We start from the raw sequence: 26,222 nt of genomic DNA on the forward strand, positions 1-26,222 counted from the left end.
GGATTAAATACTTCATAACATATCTTTTTCCATTCATGAGTTCTAGGCATCCACTTTCACAAATGAGGATAAATGTATAATCTCATGGTCTGGTGTAGCATATCCTTTATGCATGCACATTGCCAGTGTAGTTAACTACAGGTGTCTAGACAGATACACAAAAATTACAGGGTCTGTATAGAAATCTGTTGTGTATTTTCTTCATTTTGTTTTCCAAAGTCACAGATTTGTATTTCCCTGCAAACTGTAGAGGAAATTATTTTAGTAGTTTTCAAATTGCTGTATCCATGGGTCAAGAATCTGATTTTCATCAGTGTGAGGTCTAAGTCGCTCCATTGTTCCCAAGTTCAACCATTTACATTGAGAAAAAGACAAAATATCTTCTGCTTTATTTGAGGAGGCTCTTCTGTGTCATGACACCTTGGTGCTATTTATCAGTTCTCATTCAATAAAAAATCTCATACAAGAGAAGAGTTTAATATGTGATGTTAGAAGCTTTGGATGCCATAAAATAGAGTTGTTGGTATTAAAAGGGGGGAGCCCTTTAGTGTTTCTGCTTACCCTCATGTTTTGTCTTTTCCAACCACAGTTTTATAACAAGAAAATTAAATGGCTGATAAATTCTATGTTTCTGAAGATTAACTTCCATATTTTTCCCATGGTAGCAAATAATTTATTTTTTTTTTTTAATTCTTAGCATAGTTGATCTCATATACAATGGCAGGCAGAAAGAGGTATGTATTGAATATATGCCTTGAGTGCTTTTTCACATATATTTCCAGCTGTATATTTCTTTTTTTTTTTTTTAAAGAAAATAAGACCTTAGTAACATTAGGCCATTTTGAGAGCGCACTTCAAGAACCCTTTTCTAAATGTCATGATTCTCTTCAGCATTACTCACAAATGGGAATTTGAAGAAGCAATTTATAGTTCTAGTGAGAAGTTTATTTATTGTTTTGGGCTGATAATGTAGGATGATCATAGGAGGATTCTTAGAACTATTTCTAGTTTCAGAACAGACAGATGCTGAGTGAGGAAAAGTGGAGTGGGCAGGAATCTCTGCTGCTACCACTGCAGGAGACAAAATCATGAGAGAAAATGGCATTAGCATTTTTGCTACTCACTTGGTTTAATCCTTAATTATATTTATAGTGCAAACTGATTTAAAATGCACCTTTTATTCTAAAAACCAGGTGCCAAATCTTTTTGAAGACCAGAGTAGAAGTGCTTGGAAGTTTAACTAGCCACTGGAGAGCATTGGATCAGATCAGGATTGGTTACCACTGTTACAGAAGCAAATCTGACTAAAAAAAAATTGGGCAAAAAAATTAGGGAAGTGTCAGAGATCCAGGATTGGAACACCAGAGATTTGACAGTGAAAGCACCTATGCCACAATTGCTTAAACTGTCCTTGTCTGTTGTTCATGGTTATCAGAATTTTATTTTGACTATAATAAATTTCATTAAGTAAAAAATGCAAATATTTTATTGAGAAAATAAAAAGATAATTTTGGAAAACTACAGAAAAATATTTCATTTGTTTATATTCATCACTGGTTATCAAGGTAATTTAGTCTGCTGGCATATATATATATCTTGTAACATTCTCCGAGAGAGCACCTAGTATGTTAGAAGTATAAAACTGAGTGCAAACTATCTTTTTATTTACAATAATAAAAGAAAGAAAACCCCACAGCTCTGACCCCAAAATAACTGATTTTATAAGTTTACAGGAGCCTGTTTATGGACCTTATAAATATAAAACAATATGAAATAAAATTACATTAATATTTTTACTTACACAGCATTTTCATTAATACTTTAAATTGTTTGAAACAAACCACAGAAAAAGTAAAAGAGAAATGAAGGAATTTTAGACTGTAATAGGCTCGTATGGTAAACTAAAATGTAATAACTTCTTTTAAAGGCAAAACACTAAAATTCCAGTGATTTTACAAACATACATACATACATTATTTCTCTCTCAATGATATGTGGCAGATATTACACATACTAGTGAACAGTATCGTTGTGCCATCATTCCCTAGGCAGGACTGCATCTCCTAGACGGGATGCAAAAATACCAGCTATATGGGAATCACTTTAAATCTAGTTTGAGTTTTCTGATTTTATTGGTATTCTAGCTGAGGTATTATGATAATCCTGTGTAAATATTTGGTTCTTACATGGCAGGTGGTTTAGAATTGCCATTAATTGCCAGAAAGTATAACTGAATACTTCTTGGAGTTAATATCTCTGTTGTGATATTAGAACTATAAAGTAACTTTCAGTGTTGCTTATTATTAAAATAATACACCTGAAATTATTCTAAAACTGATAATCAGTATGACAACTATGCAGTCCTTGAAATGGTATAGGTAATTTCCTCTTGTGTTTTTCCAGGTATTTCAGCAACTCTATAGGATGAAGAAGGGAACTGGGCAAAAGGCAATTGGTCCTTAGCTTTTCTTTTTCTTCCTGGGGAAAATCCCTATCCTAGCAGCATGGTCACAGAATTAGATCAGACCTGAGCCTAAGATTTGCATAACTTTCAATTTTCTAGGCAAGAAACTGAGGCAGAAGACTATTTTCCTTTATTCACTGTTTTAGAAAAGTAAAATGGTGTCTTTTTCCATCCTTACTTGCATGGGTAGCCAGAATGATCATCTGCCAATGTAGACAAACAATAAGTTTTTGATACGAATGAAGTTTTGTAATTATGTTATTGCAAAATATTATTTTGTAAATTTTGTTGTGTTCAATAGAGAGAATTGCATGTTTCTGGCTGGCAAACCCCCCACCCTCCATTCTTTTACAGAAATGTACAAACAAAATCATGACAGTTAAAAATACTAGTGGAACTGACTGAGGTTTATATTTATGTTTGTTTTTCCTGTGTATTTTACATGTACTATCTGAATGAGCACTTGATGATAAAAGTTTGGTCCAGTCATCTATATGGATACCAAAATGAAACACCAGGAACATATATATTCAAGCAACTAAAGGAAATATTACAATACAGAGCAAAAACTCTCACAAAATATTTTGCTTCAAGAAAACTATAATTCCCAATTGTTATTGCACTGGCATTTTTTTCTTTTTTTCAGTTGTTAAGATATGGGTGAGAAATCACTGCAAGTTGTGAGTGAGAAGAATGAGAAGATAAATTCTGTTTCTATGTATAGCAATGACTTTTTATCAATAATTTGGTTGTACATTCAGTAGTATGGACTCATAATATGCAAATGCATTTGGCTGTTAATACACATTCACAGCTTACATGTTAGTGATTCCAAAGGAACCATTACAATATATGCTCTGAATATGTATGAGGAATAATACACAATATGTAAGTAAGAGCATTCTATATTATGAAAATATAAAAGAGGATGCACAATATTTTTGATACTCATTCACAGTGTACTCTCTTGAAGCTCAAAAGGAGCATCTGTACTCTGTATTATGAACTCATATTAAAGATGTACAGAATTAACTAAATTTTTATAGATCTCAGGATGTGTTACCATGACTTCACACAGCAATATAACATATAGTCTTCTGTTCCACTGCATTATTTATTCTATTTGTAAAATATACTTGGTTTAGTATTTTCAGATTTAAAATTTTTGGGAACAGATTGATTAGATATTCATTTCACATGGAAATATTTTTGGTTTTGTAGAATTCTAGATAAGGTATTTTTTAATACATCATTTGATGTTGGTGATTAGTTTGATACTGCTGAGAAAAGGTAATGTAAATTTCATGAATACTCACAATTGTAAGGAATGTGCATGAAATACTAATGTAGAATAATGCCAGATCCAGATACTTCTCAGGTGCAAAAGTATAAGGAGCTTCATTAACCTGAAAAGCAACAGAAAGATTTATTTTTTTTTTTATTTTGTTTTTTTTTTTTTTATTTTGGTTTGATTTTTTTTTTGTATGCTATAAATACAGGATTATTAGGATTATTAGGACTAAATGTTGCAGGCAAATTCATTAAGTAAATTCATTTACTAAGCCTCTATATAACTCATATTACAATATTCTGTGTTCAGCTAGCTGCACTTTTTAATCAATATTTCCTTAAAATTCCTGCTCTGTTAACTCAAAAGATGCCGTTGTCCATCACTTGCCTTTACTGAGATGATCTTTAATGTCACTACAAGTTCCAAATAATCTTCAATGCCTTAAAAATCAGTACAGAGTTTGAAAAATTAATTTTTGCTGAATTTTAAGTTTCTTCTGATGTCCTAAATAAGTTTTTTATTCATGAAGGTGCAGCATTAACTGTAAAGTGAAAAGCTGAATAACTGAAGGAATATATGCAAATTAATTAACTGTTGCAATCCAGCACAGCTGCAATTGTATACTGAACCCTTCTTATTTGTAGGAATGTAATGAATTACTAGTCAGAATTTTGTTGTGATGAAACATCATTTTCCATGCCTCAATATATGATCTGTTATTTTTCATGAGATCTATTACCTGCTTGAGTGAGCTACTTGCTTGAGCTTGCTAAGGAGTAGCTGAAACTACTGTAAGCCAGGCCATGTGATGTGCTTTGCCCTAAGCAGGACAAAACTTGTTGAGATGAATTCATCCTCACACCACTCCCTGAGCCTCATTAGAGTTATATCAGAAAAAATTAATCTCAGAGAATCTTCTTTGTTTTAGTTAATAATTTATCAATTTTAATGAAATCTTTAACATCTATGTTAGACAATATTTTACAGAAGCTATTTTTTATACTACTGTGTTTCTTATACTTAATCTAAACAGAAAAACAAAATGGAGAAAAATACCTCCAGCCAGCAGAAAGCATTAAGCATCATACTCCCTTTCTCCCCACTGTGGAGTCCATCCCATGGCAGAAAAACATCAAACCTGGATAAGGATTCTTTATCATAGAAAAGCCTCTTGCTCCCAAGTACAGCATTACTGGAACAAGTTGCTCCTCTAGAAGATAATGCATATCTTTATTTCAGTTCTGATTATAGGAGTTAGATCTTCACGTCTCTAGTTTCATTTTAGACATTCAACTGTTTATTTGTTTCTGTTAGTGCTCTTCGGAGGTGGATTTCCTTGGCCTAAATGGGGTGGGTTGCCCTGTTAGGATCAGCTGGTATCTAAGGCACCATCAATCCCGCAGCACTTTATGCTTTATGAAGTACAAATCCTCATCTTCAACACAGCTGCAACCAACTTTTCCTTGGCATCTGACAATTTACATGGCTTTTTACAGGATGCTTTGCAGAAGGGTAACTAATACAAAAGCTAGGTCGTGAACACCAGGAACCAAAAGTACTCCAAACCAAGCTTAATAGTGATCTTCAAATTCTTTTTTACTGTCCTTTTATGCATATTTATGGGTAATATTGTGGGTATTTCTGCTTTTAATCTATATTTTAAAAATAATTTTAAAAAATTTATAAGTTTCACTTGCAATTATGATATTTTACTGTATAATTTGGTATTAACATCAAGTTTTTTATTTAGCCCTTTTAACTATAACTGTCTTTCCATTTCAGCATTGTTGTACTATAATATATTTAGGACAGAGACCCTGCCATGATCCTAATACTGAAAAGACTGGTGAAGTTTAGAATAATACACATATGTTACAATTACATATTGCAAAGTTTAAAACCTTGTTCTCAGGCATAGAAGAAGAATAACTTGAACTCACATGTACTGAAGTATAAGCAATCAATCACAAAAAGATTAAATAAAGATTCCATTCAATAATGGAATTATTGTCCATTATTCAGAACTATTTAAAGGTGTTAAGAGGGAAGTAAAATGTCTTCAGTTTCCTCTGTTCCTCTTGACAGAAGGAAATCAGCATCAGTTAAAGAGTAGCCCTGGGGAAGGGAAGAGTAGTGTTAGGATGGGGGAAAATTTGAGTACCTAGACCTTTATTGATCCTTAATTAATAGCTATTGACCACATTTTTTATTTGAAGAGTTATGCACAATTTTATTACAGCATTTCTGAGATGGGCATCTCTGCTATTCACAACTTCCTCCAATACAAAGTACTTGAAATCCAAAAACCCACAAATATTAAAAGTTTGCCTTAGAAAACTCAAGCTTGAAATATTTAATTTTTAATAATGTGAGTAAACAACCTCTGCAGTTAATTTTAGGATGTTGTGGATTTACTTTAAATAAACAACTTGCATCTTTCTAAAACTCTTTTGTTCTGTGAAAAGTGAATTTTGACTGCAGTAGTATCTTTTGTATGGCATGTGTAGGAGCTCAGCCTAGGAAATATTGAAAAACAATTTTGTCCTGAAGACACAGGATTAGATTCTACATTTTGTACGCTTTCATTAGAAGTGTGTTTCAAAGAATTTTGCTTAATAGAGAAAGAAACTTGGAGGGCTTTTTCATGATGATGACGATGTGTGGGGTTTGTTTATGGGGTGTGGTTTTGTGGGATTTTTTTTTTAGTTTTTTGTTTACTTGTTTGGTTTGGTTTTTATTGCTATTGTTGGTTGGTTGATTGGTTTTATGTTGGTTTTTTGGTTAGTTTGTTTTTGTCAGGGTTTTTTTTTTTTTGTTTGTTTGGTTTTTTTGGTGTTTTTTTCTTGCATGAAATATTAACTTGCCTACAACCTGTATTTATCTTCTATTTACAAGGCTTTTGAATTTCTCTTCATATCAATCCCAGGATCTGCCATTAATTGCCTACAAGACCTGAATTTTATGGTTTGACAGTGGAAGACTATATTGGAACGCATATGTGCAACAGCCAGTAACTCAGTTGCTATAGAAAGATACAGTATATCTCAAATTTGTAGCCTACTTGAAAGGCTGCTGGTTTTAATATCTGAACTACCCACTTCCTGAGAATTGTCAATATTTTAGAATGATACGTATTTTACAGGAAAGTAATACAACAAATATTTTAGGTTTGCTGGGTATTTGTTAAAAGTATGTTGTAGTGTCAGGAAGTGCGTATGCCAATGAGCTTTGCCTATCTGTGGTATCTCATTAACAGGGACCACATCTGGACTCATCTTTTTAAAATCACAGCCTTTGGTATGTAGTGCAATGTGTATTGCACAATATTTTTCTGTACTATTTCAGTGAATTGGGCTTTTCGTGTATTGAATTCTCTTGCTTTTTCTTGATCTGTTTTTGTTTAGGACAACCTCAAACTGCATCGGTTGTACTGTCTGCTGAAGATCCCGTAAATTCAATTAGTTGCTTTAAAATTTACTGAACCTTGTCAGGGTGAGCTCACCCCATCATCTTTTTAAAGAAGATAAACTGAACATCATGGGAGTTCACCATGTGGGTTTCATAGATAAGGTTTAAAAACCAACCAAAACACCAATCCTGGGTGGTATCAGCTCTTCATAGGCATTTATTATCCAATGAAATATTTTGGAAGCAGGGTGTGGTTGGCTAAATTATTGCTCCTCCCACAGCTCCCTGCTATGTTTCCAGTTTCAGAGGGAAAAACACAAGCTTGTATGTTGAGAGTGAGTCATAACCTTTCTTCTGCTACTGACTCACTTGGGAGTTTGAGGTAAGTTGTTCTACCTTATGTTTTGATCACTCTGCCCCTGGGACAGCAAGGAGGAGACTATGGAAAGTTATGCAATGTTTACATAGACAAAAAGTGTAGATATTGAGACCAATATTATTATTACACAGTAAAATAATAACATTGTTTGCCCAAATGTTTTTGTTTTTTTTTACATAGTTCTTTTCCTACATAAAACATATTTTTCCCCCCATTTTCCATATAAATGTTTAAAGAAAGACTATGCTGCGCCCAAAGAACACCTTAGGTTACTGAAATACTTTAAAATTATGGTATTTTTCAGAGGGAAGCATATGCACTTTTCAACACACTTCTCTTTTGCACCAGCAATGACAAAAATAAAGCTGTACAGCAAAATTACTGATGACTTCTGAAATAAGAGTTAGCCCTGAAGGGTGTGGAGTTCACATAGAATTGGCTCTTAGTGAGGTATTTACACGTTACCCTGCTTGTTTTGCAAGCATGTCAGGGAAAAGAAAAAGTCAGGTTTTAATAACTGAGCATATTGCTTAGCATGTGTGATATCAAAATTAATATCTATCAGCTATAGTCTCTCATGTTAGGATGCTGATAGCCTACAACTTGTGTATTTTATATTCTTACCTTTGTTTCCCAAAAGATGTATCTCAATATCTCACTGCAATGAGACATACCAGTAAAGCTGGCATATTTACTAAACCATAATAATAATAATAATAAAAAAATCTGCTTGTAAATTTTAAGGAAAATACATTTTAAACCTGAACACACTTCAATTGAGAAAGGTGGCATACTGTATTCCCATAAACAAGGCAAAACATGCAGTTTATGGACACCAGCACATGTGTGAGCAATAATTGCAGTTCCCCGTGCTGCGGGCAAGAAAGAGCCTAAGACTGATGATCGCATCAAACTGTGCCATGGGAAAGAAATGTTATTTCCTATATGGAGAAAGTCCAGGTAACACGACTTGGCAGATGGTAGCAGAGGAAGTAGTTTGCACGTTAGAGTTCTACTTTAGAAAACTGCTTTAAAAACTCGCGTTTTTTCTGTGTGCCCGCTGTGAAGTCCTTTTAATGGCTATATCTGCATGTTAGCAGTCAGGGCCGGGGCAGGAAGGTCGGCAGGGCCCGGCGGAGGCTGGCAGGCCCGGAGGGCAGGGGCTGCGGCGCTCCACGTGCCGCTCCGCGCTCCGAGGCGCAACTGGTGGCGGCCGATCCGCAGCACCGCGGCCAAGCTGGGAACCAGCGGCTGCGCCACTCAGCGCGCCCCGCACCGCTGCCGGCGCTGCAGCTGCAAACCCTGCCCGGGCTGGAAAGCCTCCCTTTCACAGTCTCCCGGGGCTTTTTTTCCCCCTTCTTGCCTACTTCTGTCTGACGGGTTGCGGTCTCCTGGGGGAATTTCCATGGCCGGAGGCCCGGCCGGGGCAGCGCGGCGCCCGGCGGTCGGCCCCGCGCAGCCCAGCCCGCGGGCCCGTCGCTGGCGGGCGGCAGGACCTGCACAACCGCCGCCCCGAGCCTCAGCCGCCGCCACCCGGAGCGGGATGTTTCATTGTCCGGAAATGATGGAGAAGGAGTGACTGTGGCGGCGGTGGGACAGCGGCTGTGAGTGCCAGGCTGTGCGCGCCACTGCCGGGGGAAGGCCCGCGGTGCGGGGCGGGCGGCACGACGTGAGGGGAGGCGGCCGCCGGGACGGGCGGCCGGGGCGCGGCGGAGCGGGAGCGGCGCGAAGGCGGCCGGGGCGCGGCGCAGGGCCGGGCGGAGCGGAGCGGAGCGGGAGGAAATGCGGAGGTAGGAGCGCCGCGCTGCCGGCCGGCTCCGCCGCGGCGGACGGGGCCCCCCCCGGGCACCCCGCGCCGCCCGGCTCCGGGCCCGCTCCCGCCCCTCGGCCCCGCGGGTGCTCGCTGCAGGGGGCGGGGGGCGCGCCCGCCGCCGCGCCGGAAAGTTGCCGCCGCTTCCCTTCTGTCCCTCTTCAGTCCCTCGCCCCGAGCCGTGAGTTTTCTGAGTAAAATACATTAACGAGTCCTTTCATTTGCTTGTTCCTTCAGGGTCGCGTGTTAGTTTTGTTGGAGAGGGGTGCAGGCTCTCTCTGTTACTCGGCGAGAGAGCTGGCAGATGTCCCAAGTGAGAGAACCTCTTCCTCCGGGGCCTGGAGGGCCAGAGCAAGCTCCGACTGAAAACAGCTCTTTGATCTCCCTCCCTCTAGGTAAGTTGCTTTAAAGTTTCTCTGTAATTGTTGCACGTTATATTTGAATGATACATTTACTGATTTGACTTGTGGGTTTTAACCCCTCTTTTTTTGCCCCTCCCCTCCGTGGTGTATCTCTGTAGCACTTTCACTTCTCCACTTGATTGTTTTAACCCAAAATTCCCATGAAAAACTAAAAAGGAAGGAAAAGTGCTTCTGTCAGCTTTGATTTTCAGTACTTGAAAAACTGCAGTCATTCAGAAGCAAATGTTGCTCCTTAAAAATCACTTTTGATTTTCTCAGCTTTGTGTTTGTGTTTAGAAATTCTTTCCTGTAAAGCTGTCCTTCCAGGTCTTGAAGTAAATTATGGAAGGTTGATCCAATAGCAAGAGCATTGTTCAGGTTGGAGATCATTTTGCTGGCTTTTTTCTTAGATTACTCTGTGATGCTGCAGCTAAAATCAGTTTCTGAGAATACAACTTGTTTCATATCAGCTGTTCAAAAGGTTGTTTAAAAGTACATTAATCTTAAAGATAAATTATTCAAGTTATGTCTTATTTGCTTTTGAGGAAAATACACTGATACTCTGATCACCTTTATGTATGGAAGTTTGACAAAGTATATTTTAGGTTATCCTCAAGACTGGCAAGTATGTTTGCCTGTCAAGCCCAGGTCTGTGAAGATGAGACTTTTCTTTGTTTATTCATTTACAGCTATGATTTTCCAGAATTCTGACAGGAATTTAAAAAGTCTCTGAAAAACAGACAAATAATCTTATTCAAGAACTGTAACTTTATTCATAACTGGTTAACTGGAGCAGAGCCTGGTAACACAGTTGTGCAACTGTGGATTAAAAATGCAGTCTTGTTTTTATAACTAGGAAAATCAATAGCTATGTGTAATCAAAGCTGAAGACTTGTTTCAGAAACCAGAAAGTATCCGTAGCTAAATAAAAAATGTTTTGGCAGGGAGGCATAGCAAGTTGGCTTATACTTATCTTATTGTTGGATGGGATTTTTTGGGGTTTTTTTTGTTGTTGTTCTAGAGAATGACTCATAACTTCTAAACAGTAAAAAACAATAATAAAAAAGATTAAATGCAGAAGATAAAGCATGCAGAACTGAACTGCTAGAGTCACATTTTTGCCAGAACCATCAGTACCTGTGGTATGTGTTTATTTTCAGTGTGTTGTTATTAATCTGTCACATGGTCAACTGGCCATGCTGGTTAAATTCTGCATGTAGGCCATACATCAAAGTTACTGAAGTTGTATGTCAGTGAACTAACTGGCATGGAAAGTGGTCTCATTCTCACAGTACCACTTCAAACTGAGTTTTCACTATGAAGTCAATGTCCTATTGTAAATACATGCTTTTTTAAAAAAAAATAAAAGTAAGGAAACTAATACTGATCTGTCCTGACAAGTAATGTGCAGAAAATCCAAATGACACAATTAAACCTCAGAGCTTTCTTAGGGATCAGTAAGGTACAAACAAGCATTATGATTATGGTTTGTGCACTGGCCACACCTATCAAGACACATGCTCAGTTTTAAAGCTTATGTACAGTTCACATAAAGACAAAGCAGAATTCATCATTGAAATACATAATTTTTATTTTAATGAACTTAGATTTAAGGATAATATATATTTTTTAATATGGATAGCTGTTGCTTTTTTCTAGTCTAAATTTGTTGGGGAAGTGGGGGTGGAAAGAGGAAAAGGTGAGTTCATAACATTTCCAGTCTATATTCCAGCATTTCTGTTGTCAGCTTTGCGGTGTGTGGTTACAGGGTAAGGTAATTCAGATATTCCAGGGCTGAAAAAAACTAAGATTGTATGTCTGGGACTTTCAACAATCCCTATCCTTCTACCCCCAGGACATCCAAAATTACACTGACTTCTCTAGAATTTGGTGATAATTTTCAAAGCTTTGATTGAAATTCATAGTATTGACCTATAAATGACTTTATATATGTACAGTGAGATACTTGAAATCTGGGTTGACCTAGAATTAAACATCCCTTAATCAGGAAAAGATGGCTTATCTTGTGTGTATAATAAAGTATTAAGTGCATTCTAATGAGAAGGAATTTCTCATTTGTAACAGCATACTTTAATGTGCTTTGTATATGTTTAACTGATATAGATACCTTATATCCTGGGAACAAACTTTTCTTCTTCTATAGTTCTGTGAGGTATCATCAAGAAATCCAGATATATAAAGCATTCCTTTTGCTTGCTATCATATACATTCAGATGCTGAAGAATAATTGTATTTTTCCATGAAAGGAAAAGAAAAAGAAACTTCAGTTGAATTTTGAATATTCAAAAATAGCTATTCCACAATGTAATTAAAGATCAGAAAAACTTAATAAAACTTAGGCGGTGTACAGGGATATTCATCAGTTGTGGACATGGTGAAAACTGGCTTGAGGCAGAGTTTTGCCTACAGATGTGGTATTCTCTGGCTTTCACAATTTAAAATAATTTTTCTGTTACTTTAACCAATACGTTCTCTCAACATATCCCCTGTCACCGTTCTTCCTTGTTAGTTCATTTTTGAATAAATGCATAAATATTAGTGAGAATCTAGATGCTGCCCATCCACAATTAGTGTGCTGTGAGAGAGAGCAATTGAAGTCATGGCATCTTCTTTTGTGGCAATGTCAAAATTCAACTTCAGTCTTTAAACCATTATCTGTTTCAATGTGGTCTGCTGCCTTAAGACACATACTGCAGGTTGGAAGATTTAATCTAATTTCTGAAAATATGTTAATTTCTTCCACATCCTTCCAAAAGTGTAGCTCTGCTTATGCACCCTTGTTCAAGATCCTAGTGATGCCTTCTTTCTTCTTTGTAGCCCATGGGCCTTGGAACCAAAGTATGATTATATCTACTTGTGTCATGTAGTCAGTGAATACTGCTCAGACCACTTCAATTTGGTTGTTAGCAGGTATTTCTCAACTGGTAGGTACCAGAATAATGTCCTTGAGGAAGGAATGTGGCAATTTGTGACCACTGGACTCTCTGCTTTAAGAAAAATGTTTCATATATTAGAGGTTATGGTGTGATTATTGCCTGGATTATGGGTAGGCTTGTTTTTCTAAAATCCTCTGCATTTGAATAAACCAATCCAAGAGAGAAATTCAGTGGAACATGGAACTACATTTAGAGAATTGGGCCACATTTTAAAAAATGTAGGACTGTCATCTATAAATTATTTGGAATGCTTTTATCTTTGCTTTTTTGGTAACTAACTGTAACCTAAAATAATGAAGGAATAATATTTAGCTTTCTCAATTAAGAAAGAAAATAAAAACAATAAGTATAATAATTAACAACTTATTACAAAATTTAGACTGATAATTTCACTATAATAAATCCTTAGATGATGTAAATTCACTAGAATTTTTTATTTTAATGGAGTGGGGAGGATGGAGAAATCTAGTAGAAATATCAAGGATCAGATTCTATAAGTGACTGTTCTCTGTGGTGCAAGTCATCTCACTGTTGCTGGATGGAGATGCAGTTGTGATTTGGTATCTCAAGAAAGCATATGTGGCAACTAATACTTCCATTCGGAAAATGTGCAAAGTACTCCTCCGAAAGAATGTGATTGTAATCTTCATGTTTTCTGTGCTTAACTATTTTCATGATGAGGAACAGGAAAGGAATCTGATGGCTAGATGAGATTGGGTGACAAAAGACTTGATGCAGGGAATGTTTGGACATTCTTGAGGCAACAGTGATTGCTATCACAATAATTATTCAATTTTACCAGCAATGCCTCAGTGTTATGAGTAATATATTTTCATTTTAACTGTTAACCAGTGTAGTCAGATTGCTCAAACTTACCAAATATTTCCTCTGTAATTTTATTCCCTCTTGCTATCTGACAAGAGTTGAGAGAATCTGTATTAATTTGTTTCGTTGCTGTGTGCCAGTACTGAGACAGTTATTTAATTTTAATGACTAAAATATCTAAAATTTTGGTAAATAGATGTCTGACTCCAGTTTGTCATGAAATTGTACGTCTGCTTTCAGTTTCACGTGCATACCGTTCCAGTCAAGTGATTCATGCCCACATGGGTGTGATAAACTTGTATTTCATAGAGTTGAGTGTAAAAGATCTTGTATCAAGTTTGAAATATTTTTGTTTCCTCTTATATCACACTAATTCTTCTTAAATTCAGCTCTGGGCTCTCAGAAGTTAGATTTCTCTTTGCTTTAAACACTAATTTTCTTTTTTTTTCCTTAGTAAGTAACATAAAGCAATGAGCGTGTTATCCTACTGTTTTTATTTGGATCAGCCATGCAGTTTTGAAGTAAATCTGTTCGCCTCTACTTTGATTTGCACTGTGGAGTTATCCTAGGGAGTGACCTGGATGGGATTCCTTTTGCTCAAAATAATGTGAAAGCTGCAGGAATGTGCCTAATACACTCCAGCCACTAGTAAGCCTTGAATGTTTAAGATTAAATCTGAGAGCTAGTTCAAAGTGGAAAGCCCCTGGAACATGTAAAATATGGAATATTCTTAAACTCTTTCACTGTACAGGCCCAGTTTTATTGGCCATTGCTAATACAGCCATAGCTGCCAAGTATTGCTTAGCACTTCCATGAAACTGGTTTTGTATAGATGTAAAATTTCTTTGGATGAATGACATACATGAGTAGCTACATAATTAGTGCAGTTATTTGTGAAAAGTTTTCACTTATATATTTGACCTTTTTATCACTCTAAAATAATGCAGAATACCTATTTGCACGTTGCTGTCCATTTTTAATTTATTGTGACTGAAATTTATACAGGGCTGTCGTGCTTCTATTGTCAAATTTTCATCGTAATTCCATAGCTTGGACCTGGAAAATTCTTTGTAAGAGTTTTCCAAAAAATTGCTCAGTTAAATTGCTCTAATTTTGCGAAACTAATTTTTTCTGTGGCACTTCTGAAGCTGTTGAAAGTTGCAATGAGACATTTAAGTGAAACCCACTGAAATTAAATGAATGCAAATAATTTAAGTTTTTTTTTAGTTTAAGACAATCAAACATCTAATTGGAGGCTTCCAACTCCATAATTTGTGGATTATCATTGTTGATTAGATGTCCTTAATGAAATAAGATTGTTTCAGGTAAGTACTGGAATAGGCATTCTATTACACAAACTGTTGAATTTATTTGTTGTATAAAATGCCTAAAAGTTTTTGGCATTTCATGAAGTAGATGGTAGGTGTTACTGTTAATGATTACTTTGTGAAATGTGGTTTTATCAGGGTTTCTTTGTGTTATTGTTGTGAACAGTGGAATTTTCTGTAGGAAGTAGCATCCTTAGCAGTTCATTGCCAGCAAGGCTATTAATGAACAGAGGAAGTGTTAGAAATCCAGTGTTTGCCACATGTTCTTCAATTCCTCCCAGCAACTGTAGGCTTGAGACAGAGAAGTGATTGTTGTGTTTCCTTTTGGGAACATTCTTTGACTTTTTTATTCCTCATAGATCTACTTATGTGTTTGTGTTTATGTTTTGTGGCAATTGATTTTCTTTTGTAATTTCTCTTTCCTTTGAAAGACAAAATTTCACTTGGATGGTCTGAACTTTGCACATGTATTTTTAAACCTGCCTCTGCTTGTTATAGGATAAACTCAGGGGTTCTAATGATTCATTCCAACAACTAGGTCAGCTTTAGGTGCCTTAATAACTTTGCCCCATGCTTCCAAATCTTTCCTTTGCCCCAACGCCATAAAACTCTTGGTCTGTTAGTGACTGCATTTTTGGAGTTCACAGTGAACACTGTGCCAGTTCATTTTGCTTATTTCTCTCTCCTTGATGAGAATGATGCACTCAGGTTTCCAGAAACTTTTCCCACCAGTTGTTTTTTCTTTACGTGCTATTTGGAGCAATCCACCACATTGCTGGTGAACAGAAAATGAATGTGTCACAGCAGCAAAGCCTTTGGTTGTTGCAGCAGAATTCATTTTACATACAAACTCCTAAATTTTATAGACAAACTCTAAACCTGTTTCTCAAGTCCAGCTTGTCATTTTGCTTGTCATGCACTCTAATGATTCACATTCTTGGAAGCAGTGGCTGAGTCAGTTTATAAGGTTATGTGTCATCTAATGAACAGAAATCAGCTGCCAATCGAACTCTGAGGATGTGCAATCTGCTTAATGTGGGCTCTTGTTTCCATTTTTGTTTTGTGTATATTGCATACTTCGTGATACATAACAGCACATATATCAGCACACAGAGACTCATTTCTGAGCAAGAAGATGTGGTGAGGCTCTGGGGGCAGCTGGTGTGTGAATGTGCAAATGGACAAGCACTTGGAGAGGAAAAGTCGATTATTTGTCAAAGACTTGAGCTCTTTGAGGTGTGTCTTGCAAATACAGATCCATTACCCATCTTTTTGTATTTTCTATTAGTTTTGTGTATTAATTTCATCTCCACTTAATATGCTCTACATTATAGAGAAAGATACACAAATGTAGCTCTGAGAAGAGAGATTATTCAGTGGGGTAAGAATATTTCAGGAATTAGCAACTTCCCAAAGGCATAGGAGGCAGAATTGGAAGGAATCTGGGGAGATTTCCCTGTATACCTGTTTTGCCTAATATTCATAGGTCTTTCTTGACAGCTCTGACTATTTAAGTTTGCTTTTTGATAGGAGTGTTGTAATAGTTGCCTTGTTGCTAATCCAGACTGCTGACATTATTCAGTTGGTGGAGTCTTGTAGAATGTATTTGTCATGTTGCAAAGAAGCATGTGTAACTGGAGGCATATTCTCCAAACTAGAACAAAAGTTAACAATCAATATTACAGTAGTCTCAGAGGTGAAAACAGCTTTCTATTCTATGGAATATCTGTTTTGCTGTTTAATTTAAAAATAAATACAACAAAATTATGGTAATTTCCATAGAGAAAAAGCAGTAATTCACTTTATTCACTTATTTAATGAAGCAGTAATATTGAGATGTGATTAAAATTTTAATTTTTTTTCACTAAGTGGCTTGACAGTTGTCTGTATCATAGAAATGATTTGGCTTTTAGCCATCTCCATTCTATACTTTGTGAGCATGTCATATCTCTTACTATTTAAATCTTAAACTTGCATTAGTCTCTGGACAAGTAGAGTTTCTGCCTATGCTTACCTTCAGGATAAATCACAGGGTGTTCTGTGTGGGCGTCACTCCCTGGGGCTTTTGACTAGAAGCTTTTCAGCCCTGGCACTGCTGTTAGTTTAGGGGAAGTACAGAGCCACATAAGTTGCTAGTTTGGGGCTCGACTGTGGTAGGTACGAAGTCTGTGTTGCTTTTGTGACATGACCTAGAGTAACTTGCTGTGGTTTTGAAGAGAGATTTGATTTATACTTTAGCACTGCCAGACTCAGAACATAATGAGTCTTTTCTTTCCATTATTGGAACTGTTAAGAAGAGCATCTCTTTTTTTTCTTGGCTGTCAGTACTGGGGGTTAGCCACATGAGAGTGGAAGGGTGTGCTAAAGGAAGCAGAAGCTAAAATACTAAGGAAGTCTTACAGAAAGAATTCTTAAGGATAAGCTTGATTGAAACAGAAAAGTGTTACAAATTTACTTGAAGATGCAGTGGAAAAAAAGTCACACTTTCTATGGCCAGATCCAATCATTAGTATTTCTGTCAGAGTAAGGTCTTTGTGTTGATTCTTCATAAACTACTGTTGTGACAATTCTCAGGTACCTAACATAAAAGTAATGGCATCAACAAAAGACAGGAATGTGCTCGAGGCAGTCTTCATATGTGACTGGTTGTAATTGGCATGTTGTAGTGGGACCTCTGATATTAAAAAAAAGAAAAGAAGATCCCATTATCAACTAATTGTTATAAGGGAATCAATAAATTCCTTTGTACAAAAACTGAGCCATATGGTACATATTCCAGAAAAAGCAACTGAATCAAGACACCGTGTGTCTGTTTTCAGTAGTCTGATGCTCCAGAAGTGATTTATGAAAAAATGCACAAGTAAAGAGATCATCTACAAAGGTCTACTATTTCTACAGCCCCATTGAACTAAGTCTGAGTGTGCTGGGGTTAATTTTCTTCACAGCAACCCCTGTGGTGCTGTGTTTGGGATCAGTGACTCCAACAAGGTTGATAGCACACAAGTGGGTTGGCTATTGCTGAGCAGCATTTGCACAGTCGAAATTTTCTCTTTTCCCCTTTTCTCTCCAGTGACTAGACTGCGGGTAGGCATGGGACTGGGAGGGGACACAGTCCAGGCAGCTGGCTCAGGCTGACAAGAGGTCTATTCCATGCCATAGAGTGTCATGCTCAGCAATAAAAACAGGGGAGGAGGTTTTAGGGGAGGTAGCCATTGCTTAGACTAGCTTGGGCATCAGTCTACTTGTGGGAGATAGAGTGTGATTGCCTTTGCATCTCCTGTTTTACTTCTCCTTCCTCTTTTCTTCACTTATTAAACAATATCTTGACCCATGAGTTTCTCCCCTTGTCCTACTGGGGCTGGGGAAGGGAGGACAGGCTGCATGGTCCTGACCTGCCACCCAGGGTGCACTCACCACACCATGGAGCAGCATCTATCAGCATGAGCTGCTCCAGTGGACAACTCTGGAGTGCAGGGTAAGACACCAAATGCGTTTAATGGTGTAGGTTTCTGTTATGCACGTTTACGAGGAAGTCTTCATGTGAATTCAATAGATTAAAGAAGAAATAAATAATGTTAATTGTTTTGAATGTCCTATCAGAATGGTTTGGTGTTCAATTGCAACATTGTTTCTTTTAAACTTTTTAATAGTGCTTCTTTTTTCTTGTTACCTGCTACTATTGTTTACATGGTCTTGACTGGCCAGTTACCATAGCTGGCTAGAATAATAAAAGTGGACATGAAAAATATACATACAGCCTAGATAGTGAGAAGAGAAAAGTGAAAAAAATACTGAACTGAACACAAGCAGAGGGGTCAAAAATAAATTCATATGAATAATGATGACTGATTGTATTCTGCACTCCTTCAGATTTCTTAGATAAAAATGTAATCTAGAGAACTGAGGGCCCCATAATATTAACGTTATTGTTTCCTCATAGCCTTTCATTGTTTACTACATGAAATAATAGGGTTCTGCAAAGTCATATCCTATACAAGAGAATTATATACAGCTACTCCATGGGTCTGTACTAGCACTGCTGGGTACATATTGTAATTTTGGTGCTATCACTATAGTAAAGTAATTTAAGAGAAAAATCTCCTAAAATAGCTCATTTAAGCTTAGTGTTTGTGGAAAGCAGGGTGTTTTTACAGTAGGTCCGTCAGGACACTGCTTATTTTTATTCAGTCAATTCCAGAGCACTTTTGAAACACTTTTGAAACACATTTGCACCTAACACTTAACTGCATGGGCTAAATCATCATACTTCAATACAGTCACTTTGTATTTGATAGATACCAGGCAGAAATAATTTTTATCTGATAACTGTCAAACGGGTTGAAAAACTCTGTGTTTTGGTCTGTTGTTTTTTGTTTGTTTTAATGTTTTTTGGTTGTTGGGGTTTTGTTTTCGGTGTTTCTTTATGTTTTTTGGGGGTTTGTGGGTTGGTTTTTTTTGTTTTTTTTTGTTAATGTTAATAGGATGAGTATCTAGGTAAGTCATCAGGGCAAGGAGCAAAACTCATTAAAGTTAATATCTTCCCAGTGAATACCAATCCCAGTGAAACAGTTTCTCTCAGGATGGGCTTGAGGAAATACTGACAAGTTGTTGGTGGGAGGGAGGACTGAGAGCAAAGTGCCATGGAGGTAGCTGGGTCAGACATTTCAGAAGTGGAAATTGATAGAAGGGGAGCAGCAGTGCTTGAAGGCATATGCTACTTTACACACAAGATGGCATATATTATTTTGAGTGATGTTCAGTGCCTCAGTTTAATAGGGTGGATAACAAAGGCAGAAAGTTAGGATTTAAAATCAAAGTGCTGTGGGTTACATGAAGAAACTAACCTTAACTATGTCACAGTAGCAAAAAGTGATTTTTCTGTGTCTGGACTGGAATAATTGCTTTACTAGAGGATACAGTATATGAAACTGTAATATGGGATTTATAAATGTGTTCTTATTTGAAACAAATAAATAGAGCTAACAGACTTCAGCAGTTTCTCATCTAGACTTCCTGTAAATATTAAATGTTGTAGGTATACTCAAAAGAAAATACATGAGACTGAAAATATTTAGTGTTTTACAGATCCCTTGAGTAATTAATATAAACTGATAATCTGTTGCTGTGAATAATGAACAAAGTAAATCCAGATTTGAAAATATTTCCTTGAATGCCAGTAGGAAAAATCTCTGTAGCAATCAAGAACAGAAAGATTTGTGTATGTGGATTTGATTATTAAAACATTAATGACAGTGAAGATGAGAACTGTTACTTGCCTTGGTTTGAGGAAATTCTGGTCTGCTTGTGATAACTGGCAGCATCATCAAAACATCTGTTACATTGTGAAATAAGCTGAAGAATCCCTCAAATAACCTTACTATGGAATTTTCCCTGCATCTTATTAGAGAGAAGAAATACTTTTTCTTTTCATTATTGGCTGAATGTTGACTTTTAATCAGCAGTGGCATTTTAAAACTATTTTTCTTCAACAAAAATAGATACTTGTAATAATAATTTTTCTGAATTTTTGTACTAGTCACTTTTTTAGTTTCTACTGTATTTGTCTTTGATTATGTGTTTAATTATAAAAAATAGAGAACAAAATTTTGTGAAATTATTATAGCTTTTATATGCTAGAGCCCACATGTATATGGGTAAAAAAAATGGGTTTTTGTGTGACAAAGTTATTCAAATTTTTATATTAAAATTTTATGGAAGGTAACTAAATTGGAAAGCAGCCACCCACTCCCCCCCCCAAATATAATTTGTTACAGAAGCTGCTGAGTACTATTTTGCACAATTGGATACAATATGACTAAAAGTCTTTCTTAATGAGGAATTATATTGATCTAGATTTATTGGAAGTTAATTCTAAGGAAACAAAAGGAGATGCTAAGACAAGTTATTTTTTTATGCCATTGTACTTTTTAACTTTTAAAAATTATTTTTGCTCACATAGAGAAAATATCTAATACCTTGGAATTTCTTTTGACTTAGGAAAAACTGACGAAGAGACTACTGTGGCAGGAGATAAAGACATAAACCAGCCTTCCAGTAATCAAAGTATACAAGCAGAGATACAAGAGCAGTCCATCTGGGGAAATCGCACTGATGGTGACCTCATCAGAAGTAAGTATTTCCAGAACAAATTGCTGCCGTGGAGGCTTGCTTTCACCGTGTAACAGGATACTGCCTGTTGACTCTGTTAAATATGTGTCAAATGCAATTGTATTGCAACTGTAATGCACTGAATCTACTGAATTTATTTCCCAGATTGACTCCTGTCAGCATGCATAAGCAACAAGTATAAAGGAAGGTATGATTTGAGTGGTGCAGTATGCTATAGACCTCTGTAGCATCTAAGCTTTTAAAGCCTTAGTGTTACATTCTTCTCTTATCATTAATAGTACAACAGTTAGTACTGCACATATGCAGCGTGCTAGGTGTCAATCACCCTCAATTTCCCAGGTTATACATATATATAAGCAGCAGAGATCTCCTGAGAGCAGTTGCTTCCAGAAGCACTGAGTATTGGTCAGGTATAAGTATTTTTAAGAGTTTTGAGTCCTAAAGTAGTTATTTTCAAAACTAGAAGAATGCTGTAAGGTAAGGTTTTAGACCTATGCTGCGGAACTGTGGAGTTTTTAAATTAGTTTTGACAGGTCCACATTCCTAGTGTACATTCTGCATGCTTTAAAACATAAAAAGGTATGCAAGATTATTCCTATTTTCCTGCCTTGGACTGAAGATCATAAGCTATCCATTGCACCCTCTTAAGGCAAAAATATTTCTGTCAACTGCCAGAGGTAATGCTCTGTAATGCTCTAAAATTCTGTGAATGCTTGAATGTTAGTTGCTCAAGGGAGGGGCAGCATGAGGAACTGTTCTGTAATTATTGGGTGTATTCAAAAAGAAAATGGACTAAATGCAGAGTGGTGCTCCAGCTCTCTTGAGATCATCTGATCACACATTTCAGGGTTAGTCTCTCTTTACAATGGACACTATACTGTTGACAGTGGGGTAAAATCATATTTCTGAGCCTGCTGTTTTCCAAATTGGTGATTTTTTGCTGCAGTTATATGGTATTTTTTAGGTTGTTTTTTTATTTGTTCTGTTATTTTGCTTAGTTGTTTTTTAGTCTTATCTATACATTCATCTTCTCCAGAACTTTGTGTTAGCATTTGAAATTCTTTTCTAATCTTAGTTAATAATTTATTTTTTTTTTCTGAATAATCAATCCCAGTAAATACTTACACCTCTAATGTGTAACCTAGATTCTTTACAAAAACTTGAATTTAACATGTCATATATTTATCTGATGATTTAAAATAATTCTTAAAGGGCTACAAACAGGGAGAATTGTCCTGCACAGCTTGAGAGTTTACTTAGTCCCAGAAGATTATTGTTTTAAACCCAACTGTCCCTGGACAAGTAATTGCTTTGTGCTTATGTTGAGGATATGGAAAGGTGTGTATAACATCTTCTGCTTTTGGAATGGCCTCCTTCTCATTCCCTCTTCCTAGAAGGTTCCTGGTTTCCAAACCCATAAGAAAGCAGATTTATTTCATAGCAGTTAGCAGCATGCCTAAACTATGGAGGAAAGGACCAAAACTGTAGGGTGATTCTGTGCATCTGTGCATCCTCTAATCTGTTTGCCACCAGGACACACTGCAGTGGCTGCACTGGGGAGTGTGAGAAAATAGTACATTTTTTTTTTTCAACATAAAGTAAAAATTGCAGCAGATTGTGGAAACCCCTGGTAAAGTGACTTGATGATTATATGTAGTTGTATCTCTGTGATGGGAGGGTTATCTGTGGCTGAATTAAAAAAAAAAAAAAAAAAAAGGGGGAAAGATAGGATAAAATGTAGAGGTGAAAGGTACTGTTCCAGTGTGCATGACTGTCCTCATCCTGGAGTCAAGAGTAGCTTTACCTCTGACTTTGTGACAAGCAAGTTTAGCTGAAAGCGGTAAGTTTCTAAAACACTTTCTCTTAATAAGTGTGTAGTAGAGGCTTTATTATGAGTCATATTTGATTAGATGCTATGATGCAAACCTCTCCTTGCTTCAGGTAACTTTTAGCTTCAAGTCTTAGATGGAAGAAATAAAAATGATGAAATCAAAACAGCTTCTTTTTGGTTTTCTTTTTTTTGGGGGGGTGAGGGGGAGCTTATGAGTGGGGAAGTTTGTTCTCCTTTTAAAATTTGAGGAACAGTGCTTGACTCAGTTATACATTTTGTAGTTTGCAGAAGTTTTACTACTCAATATTCCTAGTAGCCAAGTTTGAAAACTAGAACAAGTGCAGCAAACGTAAGCTTTCTTATAACAAACATTACTTAGATATTTCATGTTAAAAAAAGAAGTATTGTAGCTCAGAATGGTCTTAAATCAACCAGATCTATTTCCCCATCAAACTAAAGTTTACAGACTGCTGCATATTGGAAGAGGTTTCAGGTTAGAAATAAACAGTGTTTTAATTATTGCAGTATATTTTAAAACTCTTTCTAAAAATTGTTTCAGACAGCGCATACTTCACAACTGTTCAGCACTATCCTAATGATTCCGTTTCTTTTTTTCCTGTACAGATTGTTTTCCATCCCCACAGTTGATATATACTCCATTTGTCTTACCATTAGCTTTTACTTTATAAATGTTTCCAACATTTAATTTCCAAGGTTTTCCTTGTTTGCAGCTGTTTTATCCTGCTGTTATATGGAATTAGATTAATCAGTCAGTTTTACTGGCACACTAACAACGAAGCCCAGTGTTAGAGCCCCTGTAATGACTTCATTATGTATGATTTCTCATTTGCACTTGTGAACTCAGTTTACCAGGCAACATCAATAAACTAAAACACTGCCCCTGTTTTCCACAGTAAGATGTTATACATTCACCTTTGTTTGCCCTTTCAGTCTTTTTTTCATGCTCCCTTTTTTAACCTCCAGAGATTTCCTCCAGATTAGCCCTTTCCCCACCTCCACCTCCTTTGGAGCATCCCCACTAATGGAAATGTTCATCATATCCTGGGTAAATGGTAACCTTATGGGAAGTGCCAACCAAGGTATTTATTGTTTTTGAAGAGAGTTTGAGAACCAAGATTGTTGTATACTGACATATAAACAATGAAGGGCTGTATGAAAAGGAAGCAGTTGTATTACCTTTCTGTAGTAATTGTTAATACACTTGCATAACTGTTACTGGAAGACTGTTCAGTTGGAGAAGGGTCAGGAGAGAACCACAAATATCTCAGGAATGACTGGAGTAGTTGAAAACATGCCATATTGTGGAAAACCTTCTGGAATTCAATCTGTTTGCCGTTAACAAAGGGAATAAAGAAGGGCTTTGCCTAGTCCCTAAGAAGCATGCCACAACAAACAGAAGTATGGTAAGACAGTTCTCCAACTACAGCAAGACAAAGGCAGAACTAAATATAAGGTTGGGAAGTTCAGTTTGACTAGGAATAAGGTGTTCATTTTTTAACAGGGTATTTGAGAGCAGAAAAAACTGTCAAATCCTTGATGGCTTTATGTGTGTTAAATCGGCTTTAGTCATCACAAGGTGGCAACTGCTATCCATATCCTTCAGTTTTAGAACCTGAGTAAAAGAGAGTCTTTCCATAGTGGTTCCCCCAGTTGGAAGACATATATTTTTCAGTACAATTATTTCTGTACTGAAATAATTGAAGAATTATATTCTTCAAGATAATGTTGAGACCTGTTCCTTTCCCTTCAGAGACACATACATATTTTTTATTTCTGACAGTGGAGGTTCTGCTTTTCAAAAGAGCTTTAGAATAACTCCATCTACTATCTTTCTTGGCAGGCACTTTAAATATCTTCGAGCACCTTCTGCTTATTTTCATTGTATGGTCTGGTGGCCCATAATGGAGTGGTTCTGCTTCTGTTATCACTCACTGTTGGCACGTGAGGAGGAGTGCATGTTAAACATGCAGCAGGGTAATCTGTGGCTATAGGAATGAAGCCATAGCAGTTTTTGTTGCTCGGTGTTACCACAATGCTCTGCTTTGTTCTCTGGAAGAGGTATGGGATTTTTTTTTTCCCTCTTAGAGTAAAAAAGGCTATAAAGATGGATATTAGAATATTTAGGCAGGAGTTTTGCAGAGGGCACTAGGTTATCTTCAGTGTGTGTTGCTATGCAGGGAAGGGAATGTTTAGGAGAGAATAAAATGCCAGTCTTGAACACTATTTGCTTGTGAGGATTTAATCTCTTTTCCAGTTCTCAAGCAGAACCTTAGCTATGTGATATTTAAGAAAACAAAAAACATCTACCATAGATTCAAATTGTCATGAATAATTGATTAATAATAATCCAATTCTGAAGATTAAATACCTAAAATATGCCCATGTTTTACAGATAGAAAGGTCATTGCTATCCATCATTTTCTAGCTTCAATTGTCTTTTCTCCTCCATGGAACACCCTCCTGATAAGAATGGTTCTTCAGAGAAAGTGATGTTTTTTCAGCTCTTTGGGGATCAATTATACATGGTCTTGTGGCCACTATTTTATTTACTATATTCTTCTGGAATAAAAACCTAGATATATTTTTGTTTTCTATATTTTATGTTGACATTTTCACTTTACATGATTATTTATTTAATTTTAAGATTTGGATATTCCTTTCTTTGTCTGGCTAAGTGGGTGATTTCTGTAGTTTATGTTATGCTGCTTGTGTTTGGGTTTGTTTGGGTTTTTTCCAACAAGAAGTAGATAATCTGCTGTTAGAAGTCTTTGTTTTGTTTGATATTAACCCAGATATCTTTTCTTGGCTGTTCTATGATGCACAGTTATCTTACAATTACTGTGATTTCAAATGATCCTGTTTATTCTGTCTATAAAATAGTGCAAAGTGCTTGAGTTAACTTAAATGGTTCTTTTCAAAGCTAGAAAGTATGACAAATACAGTCTTCTTGCAGCATTACTGTGTGTGACTACAGAGATTGTGCAGAGTAGATTAATGGAAATTTTTCAAAATATATTACTGAGTTTGAAAGGTGTATTCTATTAGTTAAAGAAGTGATTTATGTACAGTGTTCCAAATAGACCCAGGTGTAAAAATCTGTTAACCTATGGATGAACAAAACTTAATCAGTTCAATATTTATACAGCAGCACAGTATTTGATATTTAGAACCTTTTTTAAAAAAAGATTAAACTTTGACAAATCTGCTAGTAGATGTAATAGAGGAGTACAGGTCCTTCCTGAGAACTCCTCTCCTAGAGATTTTTCTAATCCTCTCCCCAGCAGAGAACTAGCCTGTGTTGCTTCTGTTTCTCCCCTGACCTGGCAGTTCTCTTACTACACCTGCTCCAAAACTCTTCAAAAAACTTCTCAGGCCTAT

At 36.5% G+C, this 26,222-nt stretch overlaps 1 protein-coding gene across 3 annotated transcripts in view; it reads left to right on the forward strand.

Moving 5' to 3' along the window:
- Window positions 1–7,397: 7,397 nt before the first annotated feature.
- The window catches only part of LOC131572887 (myoD family inhibitor domain-containing protein-like), a 51,506-nt gene continuing 32,681 nt past the window's right edge, over window positions 7,398–26,222 (forward strand). Inside the window, exons 1-3 of one of the 3 annotated variants that reach the window (XM_058826312.1) lie at window positions 7,398–7,545; window positions 9,590–9,747; window positions 20,861–20,992. In XM_058826312.1, coding sequence (XP_058682295.1) covers window positions 9,657–9,747; window positions 20,861–20,992 — 223 coding nt within the window. In that variant the 5' untranslated portion in view covers window positions 7,398–7,545; window positions 9,590–9,656. Of the gene's footprint in view, window positions 7,546–9,019; window positions 9,147–9,184; window positions 9,333–9,589; window positions 9,748–20,860; window positions 20,993–26,222 lie in introns of those variants that run through there. The other 2 variants (XM_058826314.1, XM_058826313.1) reach the window with 2 other exon arrangements.

The sequence above is a fragment of the Poecile atricapillus genome, chromosome Z (assembly GCF_030490865.1).
Source record: "Poecile atricapillus isolate bPoeAtr1 chromosome Z, bPoeAtr1.hap1, whole genome shotgun sequence".
NCBI lineage: Eukaryota > Metazoa > Chordata > Aves > Passeriformes > Paridae > Poecile > Poecile atricapillus.